The sequence below is a fragment of the Taurulus bubalis genome (genome assembly GCF_910589615.1).
Source record: "Taurulus bubalis genome assembly, chromosome: 11".
Taxonomy (NCBI): Eukaryota; Metazoa; Chordata; class Actinopteri; order Perciformes; family Cottidae; genus Taurulus; species Taurulus bubalis.
This window is the reverse complement of record NC_136599.1, coordinates 8,544,172-8,558,498: the sequence shown is the minus strand read 5'-3', so window position 1 is coordinate 8,558,498 and position 14,327 is coordinate 8,544,172. Positions and strand designations below refer to the sequence as shown.

At 39.8% G+C, this 14,327-nt stretch overlaps 1 protein-coding gene across 2 annotated transcripts; it reads right to left on the bottom strand.

The window, feature by feature from the left end:
- Nucleotides 1-661: 661 nt before the first annotated feature.
- Nucleotides 662-3,440, bottom strand: fkbp1aa (FKBP prolyl isomerase 1Aa). 2 transcript variants are annotated; one of them, XM_079226330.1, is made up of 5 exons: nucleotides 3,334-3,440; nucleotides 3,185-3,232; nucleotides 2,507-2,619; nucleotides 1,828-2,002; nucleotides 662-1,542 (listed from the first exon to the last, which is right to left on the bottom strand). In XM_079226330.1, exons 1-4 carry the CDS (start codon nucleotides 3,368-3,370, stop codon nucleotides 1,871-1,873), a joined length of 330 nt encoding a protein of 109 aa, XP_079082456.1. In that variant the 5' UTR covers nucleotides 3,371-3,440; the 3' UTR covers nucleotides 662-1,542; nucleotides 1,828-1,870. The 2 variants fall into 2 exon arrangements, with proteins under 2 accessions (XP_079082456.1, XP_079082455.1); XM_079226329.1 differs by having other exon boundaries at nucleotides 662-1,513.
- Between the last annotated feature and the right edge of the window lie 10,887 nt (nucleotides 3,441-14,327).

Genomic DNA, 14,327 nt, shown 5'->3' with positions numbered 1-14,327 from the left:
TTGCATCAGTAGGTTGCTCCCACAGCACTGTTTAGCAGTTTATAGGAATGATGTATGTATCATTGTTACTCATCTTACAAGTGGCCCTTTTGTGTGTCGACTGAAATGGCTCAATTGTAACTATAAACTATGATGTACAGTGTGTATGGTTAGCAATTTCAGCCTTATTCTGCAAAAAAAAGCAATGTTTTAGCTTTCAGGGATCTTTCCAATAAGGTTTTGCCGATTCAGCTTAAGACAGGAATAGCTAAGAAAAAATAAATAATAATATATCGATGGAGGGAGGCATTTTGTAATGTTGGAACGTTCTACTTATTTTCAATTTGTTGGAATATGGCTCCAGAGCAACTACATTTCCTTCCTAAAAATTGCTCGATGTCACTTATCCTTCTCCATGTGAAACTAACCCTTCCATCAGCTTGTACTGTACATGCAAATGAAATAGTGATCAACTATTATACAAGAAGCAGAATATTGCAAAAATACCTTTCTTCTCCTCTTGGAAAATAAAATATGCTTCTAACTGTTTTCTTAGTGTATTGTTATGCATCACCATTAAATATGAATTCATAAATGTGGATGATATAACCCATTTTAAAAAGGTAGATCTTAAAAGCGAGATACAATGAGCCAAATAAGGAAAATAACAAACAGCTTTTGTTAAAATTACTCTTTTAATGTTTTTAAGAGTAAGGAACAGATCGTTTACAACATCCACAGCTTGTTACACACAACTCCTTCAAACAAAGAATCACAAACCCCACGATGTGCCGACAAATCTTTGTCGGGGAACTTACCATGCAAGTTTAGAAACCTTTTACCAGAGACCAAATAGTTTCCCCCAGATGTTTTACAGTCAACAAGACCAAAGAAGTCCAGTTGCGAGTGCTTCAGCAATAGTCGTTTCTCTTATAAATTAAGAATTGATGCTGCAGTACCGACAAAGAGAATCCTTTCTCTGTGAGCTGGAGGCTGTTCGTGGCAATAATGTGCTTGATTCATGAATCCCTGGTTACAACGTATTTCATACTTTAAATGTAACCCAATAACAAGTATCACAAAGGTAATTCATAGAAATATCATGTGTCAAACAATTTATTCTTTTTTTTTAATCCAAGACAATTAATTACCCGCAATCAATACAATTTTAGTGTAAAGGCCACAGAGCCACAGGAATGAGATTGATTCAGTACTTATGACACTTATCTAAAACTTGGTCCTGATGGCAGACACATTGTGTAAATGTTTAAGAGAAATAAAAAAACAAAATCACCAAAAAAATACATCGCAGAATATGACAAAAAACACGGGATGGCCTATGACTTATTACAGTATGGAACCTAAAGAATAGCATGGAGGATAAAGTTTTAAAGCAAGTGACGAAACACAAGTTGTATCTAAATGTAAAGGAGAGTGAACTAGTGAAGATATAGACATAGGTCCTATGCAGGGTTCAAGAGCAGGAAATCATCCGTTATCACTGTTCCTCCATGTTCCCAAGATAGGAGTCGACCTGCGGTGAAACGGAAAGGGGTGTTAGTGCTGTGGGACAGAGGAGAGGAAAGAGGGGATTACAGGATATGAAGATCACAGCTTGGTATTTACATTCAATTCAGTCTGTAAACATTGATCTAAATTACAATGACTAAATGTATAATCACTGTACATGTGTATATGATAAATGTACTTTCGGTGCAAAAAAAAGTAATTTGTCACTCAAAGTTGAGATACTTTAAAAGCAACATAATGACCCCGTCCACACAGAATATGATGCACACAAGCATGGTGATTGTTCAAATGATATAATAAAAAAAAGAAGATTCTCACCCTGAAAATTTGAGTGGAATTTAACAAAGTGAGTGCACAAGTTTCAGGCTTCCAGACTGATCAGCTCCACATCGAAGGTGAGAGTGGCGTTTGGTGGGATGATCCCTGGGTGTCCTTTGCTGCCGTAGGCAAAGTCTGGTGAGCAAATCAGCTTTGCACGCTGACCTACACTCATCTGTGGAGACGGAAGAAATATGTATTCAAGTTCAACTGTAAACACATACAATCCATTCTTCACTTTTTATATTCCATGGATTGGAAATAAAAATGAGAAAAAAACAGCATGTTTGTTATTTATTTTCCAAAAAGAGAAACAGGTTAATTGCCAGGTAGGTTTTCACACAGGAATATAAGATAAAAGCAAGTACTGTAAACAGTCAAGAAGCATAAATAAAATGTAAACAATGACGATACAAAATATGAACGATAGATCAGTTAAAACAATTAGGAGTCCAACAGCTTTGTGCAAGATTGTGCAAACAGACAGTATAATGCCTAGAGACTTGTGTACAGAAACACTAGGGTACTGTAGCAAACACATGATTGTGTGTGTGTGTGTGTGTATGTATATATATATATATATATATATATATATATATATATATATATATATATATATATATATATATATATATATATATCCACTATTCACGTTAAGAGTCTAAAAGCAGCGCCTCACCTGCGCTACTCCTTCTTCCCAACCACGGATAACCTCCTGGTGTCCAATCTTGAATTTGAACGGCTTCCCCCGGGACCTCGAAGAATCAAACACTTTCCCGTCTGCCAGTGTGCCTGATTAAAAAAAACATATATACACCACTATATATACATATACACACACACACATATCGATACATCACTCGACAACCAGTTCGGGTTGTTGTTAAAGTCCCACTTTAGCCTCATAAGGGTTACAGAGCTACAAGCTAGCCGACTAGCATCCAGGGGCCGGTTAGCTTCCGTTCGTGGGGCTGACAGCAGCTACGGTCCTGTTAGCTCGCCGAGACCTCAGTCCTCATTAGAGTCGCGGACAACAGCAGCACACACGTTTACATTATTATCCAAGAAACGCTACAAGTCGGCGAGCAAACGTCTGGCTGCAGCGCCACCGTAGCTAGCGTTAGCCGAAGAGACACAGCAAGCAGTTGGTGACGCTAACTGCTAACTAAACACTGCACGTTAGCTGCGATGCTAGCCAGCCTAAGCAGCTGGTTATCGTCCGCCAACTGAAACTACCGGCTCGCGTTAGCGACTGCTTGGAGCGGCACGTTAATATACACAATTCACCCCGCAAACATTAAGCGTCCAGACTTTATTTTCAGCTCCATTCAGCGGGCAGCCCAGCCTCCATACTCACCGACATAGTGCACCACGACGCGCTGTCCCTTCTTCGGAAATGTCCGTCCTGAAAATAGGTGAAAACAAGAGAGAGCGTGTTTAACAACGAGCCGCATACACTGTGGATAAATCGGTATTAAATCGGCGAATAAAGCAGATTATACGCACCATCGCCCGGAGTTATGGTCTCGATGTCTACTCCCATCTTGGCTCTTCGGGTATCCTTCCTCTTGACCACCCGACAGTAGGAGCGGAAGCAGGAGGCAGGGGCGTCCTGTTGACGTGCGAGTGGGCACCAACTAACCAGGGATTGTACAAATATAAACCTGAATTGGCACCAAACGACCACATATTTTACAAACTGGAATAAAAAATCTAACAAAATCTGATTAATTAATAGACAGGTTCTCCACTTTGGGAAGATCTATGTACCAACATGTGATTGTTGGCTTCATCATTCCAGTTTCTTGAATTCATTAATTTAACACACACACACTCACACACACACACACACACACACACACACACACACACACACACACACACACACACACACACACACACACACACACAGACACACACACACAGACACACACACACACACACACACACACACACACACGTGTGAACACCTGTTCGCAGCCCCATATATAAAGTTGTACACATTTCAAACTTCAGATCAAAAAAGCAGGTGTTTGTATGGGAACCATCTCTATCCTGCTTCATGTGCCCACGTGAACCACGCCTTCCAGACTAAACAAAGCTTATCTTCTCACCTTTCCCCTAAATACACTTTTATTTGACCGGGAACATCAAAGTAAGGGTTACTTTCATGTCTCTCCTAATAAACACGGTACTATTGTATGTTTATTTTGTGTTGCAGGAAACCTCCTCCAGGCTGATGTTGAGGCCCAGGTGTCCCTGCTGAGCCTCAAGGCTCATCATGTTGGTAAGATCCCAGTACAAACACAACAAAACACAACATAGGCTGACGTCGTCATAGTAGAAACATATTGTGGTATTTCTAATGGGAATCGGGAACCAATGTCTCTCTGTCCTTCCACTGGAAAGAAGAGGACTCCAGTTCAGGAAGAGACTCCAGTTCAGGAAGAAGACTCCAGTCCAGGAAGAGACTCCAGTTCAGGAAGAAGACTCCAGTCCAGGAAGAGACTCCAGTTCAGGAAGAGACTCCAGTCCAGGAAGAGACTCCAGTTCAGGAAGAGACTCCAGTCCAGGAAGAGACTCTAGTCCAGTAAGAGACTCCAGTTCATGGAGAAGACAACCGCCCAGGGAGAGCATTCCAGTTCAATACAGTAACAATAAAGTCAGTTATGAACATTTTATTGTTTGAAATTGCACTTTTTCCAGTTCTATTTGTTTTTATACATTTCCCCCTTGACCTGAATATGTCACTGCTTCCAGTGCTTGACTTTTACTGTTTACTGTCAAATTACTTCAAAACATGTTTAAATTGTCACAGTAACTTGAAGAAAGAGGAACATTTAAAATGTTGCATGTTCAAGAATACCATGAAAAAGTGTTGTTGCTTACAAAACAATTTTTTTTGTACAACCTAAAAACAAAATGTAAAATTTGTATTTAAAATGTTGAAATATTAAAATAAATGACTTGTTAAAAAAAACTGTGTCGTCATTTTACAGTGTGTAATTATTTTACTGTTGTTTATTTACAGTATTAAAATAAATACAGTGATGCATGTTACAGTAGTCTAGGATTCGTAAACTGTACACGGTTACTGTGATGAGAAGTACTGTATTTTGACCACTATTGTAATAACAATGGGGTGTATTGGGATTATTACTGTAGAAATGACTACAGTATTCCATGGGTACTGAAGAGAATCTAATGATTTACATGTTGTTACTGCCTGATTTTGACTAAGGTTTCATGTTCTGCTTCTACTAGAGAATGTGTCTCGGAGCTGAGAAAACGCAACTGGCTGAGTTCCCACTCTGCGGTTTTGGTTCCGCACACACTCTTTCTCTTGACCCTGGCCGAACAGGTCAAATAGAGGCCGTTGGGGCCTTAGATACACATGCTACCGCGTTTGCACAGCTTGCTTTTGGCCATTAACGGTCTTGCACAAGGCCATATACCTGGTTCCTGAAAAGGGAGAAGGTCCGCTTTATGCTCTCGGGAATAGTGGCAGACAGTATAACTCATCCTTGTGACCTTTTAGGTGTCTGACAAACAGATGGACCGCTCCCTTTTTGCTACTTAGACTGTGACAATTTTGGAAGTCAGAAAGAGGAAGTTTCACAGAAAGGGAATAAATACCCATTGCTCTTAGAGAACGGGGCTCACTCTCACTCTGGGGGTGTGCTGACTGTGACAGACGGTGTGCAGAGCAGACCAAAGGGGGAGCGGAGTCCAGGGCCCTCTAATAGGTATGCATTTCATGTATGTGTAATAACGGCTTAAATAAATAACCTTGATTGTAATATAACCTGTACTGTCAATTCTTGAACACCCAAGGAATATACTGGAGAGGACAATTCTTCCCTTCAGTACTGTGATTCATTTTACAGTAAGCATACTGGCAGTGCTGGTGGCATTACGATGGGTGGAAAAGGCAAAACAGGAAAAGGTATCAATATGCACCGATGCAGCTTCAGTCCTAGCAAGCTGAAGATCTTTTCGTTCATGCAGCTTCAAGACATACTCTATGAGGTCCTTCAGTCGGCCACACGTGTAACTAGCCAGGGAGGTCAGGTTAAATGCATGTGGGTTCCAGCACATATAGGGGTGAGTGGGAATGAGAGGGTGGACAAGTTGGCAAAGAGGGCCTTAAAGAAAGGAGACATAGAAATGAGGATTTGCATCAGTAAGGCGGAGGTCAAGTGCATTAACTGGGAAAACGTCAACCAAATGTGACAAAATAGGTGGGACAGAGAGGAGAAAGGGAGACATTTGTATGATATTCAAAGGAGCGTTTAGGCAACCAGGGTGGGAAGTTGAAACAAGAGAGAGGAAACAGTGCTGACAAGGCTACGGTTGGGCCATACTGCACTCAATAAGACACTGAAAATGATAGGGAAACACCAGACAGGGCTGTGTGAAGGATGTGGAGAAGTGGAGTCAGTGGAGCAAGTAGTAGTGAATTGTAAGGCGCATGAGATGCAGAGAGAGTTGATGAGGAAGAACCTGAAGGAATTGGGGGTGCATGAGTGTACACTGAAGGGAATACTGAGCATGTGTGGGAGAGCACAGGTTAGAGTACTGCTGGCCTTCTTAAAGAACACAGGGTTTTTTATAGGGTATAATTGAAATGTAGGGATGAGGTGCAGGGGTTAATTATTTATTTATTGTCTTTCTTCTTTTTTTCTTCTTCTTTTATATATATATATATATAAATAAATATATATATTTATTTATTTACTTATATATATATATATATTTGGGGGGTTTGTTTCTGGGGTAAAGAGAGCTCCAGAGCAGAAGGTGGCAGTAATGCACCAAATATATGGATGTCAACCGCCATTAAACTTCAAGAAGAAGAAGAAGAAGAAGAAGAAGAAGAAGAAGAAGAAGAAGAAGAAGAAGAAGAGAGCTCCTACGTCACACTCCAGAAACAAGAGTTAAGTTCCTCAGAGTGGCAGAAACACTGCAGTCGAGACAAGTCTCTGCTTTTCTCTCAAAGACAATTCAAAGTGACTTCATCAGGTTTTCCTCAACAACACAACAGAGTCTCTTCCAAACACTGGTGAGTACATCTGATCATATTTACACCTTTAATCACCAGGATTAACTCTAAACTTTAGCTTTACTCAGGCAGGAAGTTTCTCTCTGATCACTTCATACCTGATGAATTATTAACAATATAACTATGGCTGTCTGTCCAAAGTCCCACTACACAGAAACTCACTTTAACAGCTTTAAAGTGTCTCAGGAGGACTTTAGTAACTTGTAACTGAATCTCTGTGGTTTTAAGTTTAGTCTCTTTAACAGCTGACGGAGTTTTGTCTGGAGAGTTTTTAGTGAACATTCCAATAAAAATGCACTTAAAATATTGATAACAATTATCGTATGTCTTCAGTTGTTTTAATGGTGTTAAACTACTATTTTTATTAATAAAGACACAGTTATCATGAGTGTCAGAGTGGAGATGTTTTCTCTGTTGTCTGTTACCATTTAATAAACTGCATTGAGTATTTCTATACTGTGATGTGTCCTGCTTATACACGCAGGATCCATTTCTACCGGCAGAATGCTTCTTATTTATTTATTATTTACGTCGGTATGAAATTCTGATTGTGACATCATTATAAAATAACCCACAATATAAATAAAGTTTCTCTTCATTACGTGATGTAAAAATTGTTTCCTCTCTCCAGCTCTCTCTGATTTTAATGACATACATAATACAAGTTATTGAGGGAAACAACAGTTAAAATCTATGAAGACAGTTGTTTGTGGTCCTTTTGTTGTTCAGACCTACAATGAACATATTTTAACCAGATGGTGAATAAGAAAACAGATCTAATATATAACTTGAGTTTAATCTGTGATCGTCTCTGGTATGAAACTGCAGCGATCAGTCCGCTGAGCTGCAGCGTCCAATCAAATAACAAATGAACAGTGAGGGGGCGTGTCCAGCGTTAAAACACTTCCTGGAAGCTCGCTCTCGGGGCTCCTCGATCATGGCTCCTCCGATTTCCCTCCTCGATCCTCGCTCCTCCGAGCAGAATAAGAGCTTTGGGACGGCCGTCAAGATGGCAGCGCAGAACCACTTCCGGTTCAATCGAGGAGCGAGGAAACGACAATTTAGAGACTTGGGATGTACCCAGTGTGTTCACGAGAATAAACCTGACGCCTCCGGCCATGACAGTCAATTTTCTACAACACGTGGTGTTTGCTGTCAGATCTAAGAGCCAATCAGCTCTCTGATGTGGCGAGAGCCAGGCGTTTCCCATCATGCTCTGGGCCAAGCAGTCGTTTAAGAGCAACTGCGGCGACTGACTCTGAAATCGACATCCGGCTTGGTCTCGTGAGAGTATCGTTGACCACGTGTGCATGATGTCAGAGCAAGTCGGGACCAAGTCGGACACAAATCTAACCGGCATGCATTGCGCGGCGATCGCCGCCGATCGATTCTGCGCAGAACTGGCTCATCTCAATTTCATAAATTGACTAGCAAATGGCCAAACACATTTGTTAATCCAACAAGTCAGGGGGCAACTGCAGAGAGGAAGAAAAAAAGACAAAGCATAAAAATAAATAAAAAAGAGGAAACTAAGGACGATTGTGTAATTACAAACATATATTACTGGCAATGCATGAACTACAGTTCTCATGGCCTTTTTTTTTTGGAACAGCCTTTCAGAGTTTTTATATATATATATATATATATATATATATATATATATATATATATATATATATATATATATATAATTCAAATTATTTGTAAAAAACACAAAAAAATAGGTTTTTGGTTTGTAAATTTATATTTGTGAATATAAAATTTGGCAAAGATGATTAATGCATTCATAATATATGTCTTTTCCTCAAATCTTCTGTCACAGCTAACAAATTAAAATATAACATGTTCATAAAATAATATAAAATCTTTGTACAAAACATTGCTAATACATTTTGAGACATTTTTCCATAACTTTTTGGAGAACTGACAATGCCAAAAAAGATGAGGCACCAGCACAACAATACAGGAAACCACGCAGTGACATGTTGAGAAGAATACAGGCAAAAGCAATATTACATGGATAAAGAATGGTAACTTATTAGAAAGCATAATATACAGGACTGTCTCAGAAAATTAGAATATTGTGATAAAGTTCTTTATTTTCTGTAATGCAATTAAAAAAACAAATGTCATCCATTCTGGATTCATTGCAAATCAACTGAAATATTGCAAGCCTTTTATTGTTTTAATATTGCTGATTATGGCTTACAGCTTAAGAAAATTCAAAAATCCTATCTCAAAAAATCAGAAGCATTAATTTTTCTTTATAAACTATTTTGAAGTGGATGCAAGAGGTGTATTTGTGTGCTTTACAAACAATAACTCCATTCCAAAGTCTGTCCACAACAGTCTATTTTACAACTGCCAAATATCCAGTTGAGCGCACATCTTGGTCACAGGTTTCTTTAATAACCAAACTGACTAAATCCATCCTAACGAAAACAACACTAGTGTCAGGAAGATATCGGGTGACTTTAGTCACTGCTTTCTTACACTGTCCTAAAAAAATAAAAGGGATGAGCACAAATACAAAACAAAACCAAGCATTTGTTTCCTTCAGATAATCCATCAGGATTATACTTGTATTTAATTATGTTTAACTGATGTATACAGTAATTCGATTTACTGTAATTAGTTCATGAAATATGAGCTCACCACTCATTCACTTTTCCTTTCAACACACAAGTCAATGGCATAAACTTGAAATCTGCTCTTCATTTAAAACATTTTTTATTTTACCAGTCCCAGTTAAATTAAATGAAAGCGGAGTGACGATGTTTGCTGTCGACTGAAGTCCACTCCGAGAAAGAATCAGTTCTCAGGTAAACGGCAGTAATAATGTTTCCCGCTCTTTACAGACTAATCTACCGCCTGTGTGTTTGAGCGAATGTACATTTGATGTAGCGTTAATGTCGTAATTCCCCCAAACTAGCCTTCTGCTACCTGAATAAAACCACGATGATACACCTCCTCATTTAACCCTCACAGGCTGAGATGGCTCCTGAGACCACGCTGAGTTCACAGAAAGGTAGGGGATCCGTTTGTCATGGCTCCTTTTTGAAACCTCTGCTGTGGAAACTCCCATGACACACAAAAGTGAAATCCATCTTTTTTTTGTCCTTTTCTTTGGTGATCCTCTAGGAGCTAGTGAGATCTCAGATGCCTGCAAGCCCCTGAAGAAGCGAAGCAGAGCGTCGACAGACGTGGAGATGGCTTCTTCTCCATACAGAGACTCCTCTGACTCAGACTCCAGAGGCCTCAACAACCCGCAGGTTGATTCAGGAAATACACACACACACCATTAGGGTTTGGTATCATTTGGATTTTTTCCGATACCGGTATAAAAAAGAAGCTTTTTGTGTAGTAATACGGAGGAGCCTAAAGAACCACACAGATACTGACTCCTTACATCGGCATTAGTTTGAAGATCAAATTGAATGCATTCATTTATATAATGTAAATGCAAAACATGTTTTACTCCGTAACGACTCTAAAATCATGAGTCGGCTGACGGGAATGCTCAAGTCAAAAGCAATTGAATCTTCATCAATAAGACAGAAATGCACCAAAGACCAACTGAATGCGGCGCAAAGTTTGACCGATAATTTCTTGAGGTACATCGCAAAGCATTGTGGGTATCCAGACCAGCAATGGAGAAACTTGAAGGTTTGAAAGTGGCAAAATGTTTACTTGATTCTTAACTTTTACCGTTATTTTGCCTGAACATGTTTCAAAGTCAAAGAGAAAGTGAAGCCACGGCAGGACAAGAAGTTTAGTCGTTACCTGCTGTGAAGATCTTTACTGGAGTTTCTAGGATGTCTCTTTTGTTCGTCCTCCAAGTTCACAGGAACAGAAATAAAGACACGACCCGCTGTAAAACGTTGCAGGAAGCTTATTTTTAAATGTTTTCGAACAAGAAGCTACTTTCTAAACAGTGATGACACGTGCAGAGCGAGGAGCAAGAAGTGGAGGATGCGTAAATGAACTTAAAATAAAATAATCTCACAAGACAACTTCATAGTTTGTTCACATTTTTTATTTTCCAAAAATTGTCATCTCTTTTAAAAAAAATGTTTGCCAGTCGAGAATGAACAGAAAGACGACTGATGACAAAAAACAAACAATGAATACTTTGTGGAGCATCCGAGCGGAGAAAAGATTCCTGTTTCTGGAACTTTCCACGACTGATAAAGGAACCACGGAGACGGTTGGTACAAACATGTCGGACGGTGTAACCCTGGTACAGGATGCTGGCGGGACGTGTGCTGCACCACCCTGAAGGAAGGAGCGGATCCACGTCAACACCCGGTCCACTCAATGAGTACACAGCTCACGACGGTGGAGTGGGGATGGGCTCTTGTATTTCTCTGGCCGTTAGGATCCAGATACTCTTAATACCAATGGCGGCTGGTGGCAATTTCTTTTGGTAGGGCGAGTTAATCAATTTCAGCAAACATCCGTCGTCCGTTTAAAAAATATTTGTAGAGGAAAGCAACTAATTGCAGCCACTAATACTGATACAACGTGATGGCTCACACATCTGCATCAATTTGTTTTGCACAGGTTGAACGTTATTGTTATTATCTTGAAAAGATATTTAGTGCAACACAGGTTATTTGCAGCCACAATATGTATTTTCGCCAAATAGTAGTTATTTTTTGCCCAGATAGAACTTTATTTGCATTGTTCTAACAAAGTGATGCACATGTTGTTTGTTTTTGTCTGATGGAGCAATGTGGTTTACTTGAAAGAGATTTAAATGTCTTTATTCTATTATTTGAAAATCACAGATGGAGGAGTCACAAAAGTCGGACCGTTTTGTTACAATTGTGTTGGGGCGGTGGGGCCCGAACATTTTTCTTCCTCCAAAGTGGGGCGTGAAAGAGTTTGAGAACCACTGACTTAGCTTGATATGCTAGCTTAGTAGCTTGACAGAGTTATCCATGCGTGTCCTCCTGGTGTTCTCCTGTTTTCTTAATTTTTCCGACAAGTGCTTCATGTCCCTTACTCTCGTAGCTGTCCATGCTGGATCGGTCCACGTTGATTTAAAAAGCACATCGCCAGGGGACGATCAGGTGTGCTACGTCATGCTAAGGCATCTGGGAGGAGGAGCCCTCTTAAAGCTGCTGTGCCTTTATAACAGTGTGGGAGGAAGGAAAGTTACAGAGCGTATGGAAGGAGGCAGTAGTGATCCCAATTAGAAAACCTGGCAAAGATCCATCTAAACCCAGCAGTTACAGACCATAGCACTAACATCTAATATGTGTAAGATGATGAAAAGCATGAAAACAGAAAGATGTTCATGTACGCTTGAGAAGAGAGGAATGCTGGCAAGTTTTCAGAATGGTTTTAGGAAAGGTAGAAACACCATGGACCCAGTGATAAGGCTAGAGACTGATATTAGAAAGGCCCAGGCGAATAAAGAGTCAGTCATTGCAGTGTTTTTTGACATAGAAAAAGCCTATGACATGATGTGGAAGGAAGGTTTGCTAATCAAGATGCACAACAATGGAATTGGTTGGAGAGGTTATAACTGGGTTTTCTGTTTGGAAGGAAAATTCAAGTACGGATTGGGTCAGACATGTCAAATCAATACTTAGTCTATAATGGTACGCCTCAAGGCAGTGTGGTTAGCCCGCGACTCTTCATCATTAGCATTAATGACATATTCACAAAGGTACCACTAGATATAGGTCTCTGTTTGCTGATGATGGGGCATTGTGGAAGAAAGGAAGGAACATGGAACATGCAGTCAGGAAAGTACAAGAAGCAATGGATGAAGTGGTGGAGTGGGGGATATGATTGGAGGTTCAGGTTCTCAGTGGAAAAAACACAAACAGTCTTTTTCACCAGGAAAATAATCAAGGATGGGATGAAGCTAATGATGTATGGGAAAGACTTAGAAAGAGTTGGAATATTTACATTTCTGGTTGTTGTTTTTTTTATTCACAGTTAATGTGGGCAGACCACATCAGGAGAGTAGAGGAAAAATGCAAAAAAAGTTATAAATGTGATGAGATGTGTGAGTGGTAGGGAGTGGGGAGCCAGCTGTTCATCATTGAAAACCATGTATATGGCCTTGATAAAAATCAGTGTTGGATTACGAAAGCATAGCATGTGGGTCAGCAGCTAAATCTCTAATTGGTAAATTAGATGTGGTTCAGGTGCAGGAATTAAGAGTATGTAGTGGAGCTTTTAAAACATCGCCAACTGTAAATGAATGTTGCTGTGAATCACAATACAGTAATTTTGAACGGTTTCTCTTTTTTCAGCAATACACCATAATCTGTTTTAGCATTATTTTCAACACAGTTAGGTTTAGCTATCACGCAGACAGAGGGGATAACAACATTGTATACCCTCGGTTGCGTTACACAAATGACGACAGTAGACTATAACGTTGTGTGCCGACACAATTGTGGACACAATTGTGGAGCAATAGCTATAACTTTTCTGACCAGAGTCCACTTCAACTTCAGCAACAGCAAGGTAACGAAGCTCATTATTATTCCTTCATATTTCCAGTCTTCTCAAGTAAAGTTACCGTGTATCGCTACGCTAAGAGGGAAGTAGGAACATTTTCCTGCACTAGTAAGCTAACGTTAGTGTTACTAATATTACCAAATTATAGTATTTGCACTCTAAGTTGTGATATAAATCATTTGGCTTCATTTAGTTGATACATGGCATGCGTTTAGTGTAACTTGTAAATTAATTGGAACTTTTTATGTGTGACAATACAATCCTGGATAAGTTGTTAATATGAGTACTATTACAGAGCTCTTCATTTCCAGATTGCATGATCCAGAAAATGTCCATTCAGTTGAAGTTAATATGAACCTCACACTACATGCACATAGAATCATGGATTGGTAAAACAGGTTCCGATTCCTCTCAATCCAGGAGATTGCACAAAAATATGTGAAAGGAGAGTCGTCATGCCATAAATATAACATGTCATATCTGTATGCTGAACATGCTATGGTATCTGACTATACCCATGACATTTTGGATCTCACATTTGACCTACTAGAGGAAGGCCAAGGATCATTCTCAGGAACATTTCTCCCCAATGTATATTCTCTTGAGTGCTGGAGTGAGTTGAGTCTCAGTTTATGACGCTGAGGATTAACAATAGACTGGACAACCGATTCAGGCTGTCTGTATTCTCCAGCGGGGCTCTTTGATACATCTGAATAGACACATGACGCGACTGAGCATATTTTATCATGATTGTAACAACCGGGTGAGGCATTTGACTTGTGCGACATGTTGTTCTTCATGTTATCGTGTGAAGTCGCTCTATGGGGCTGCACAACGGAGCGCTGCTCTGTGTTTTCTCTTGGGTCTGATGATGACGATGTGGCTTCTGGGCTACAGATGAAGAATAAAAAGACAGATAATAATGACTGTGACTATAGATTCAAAACATGTATGT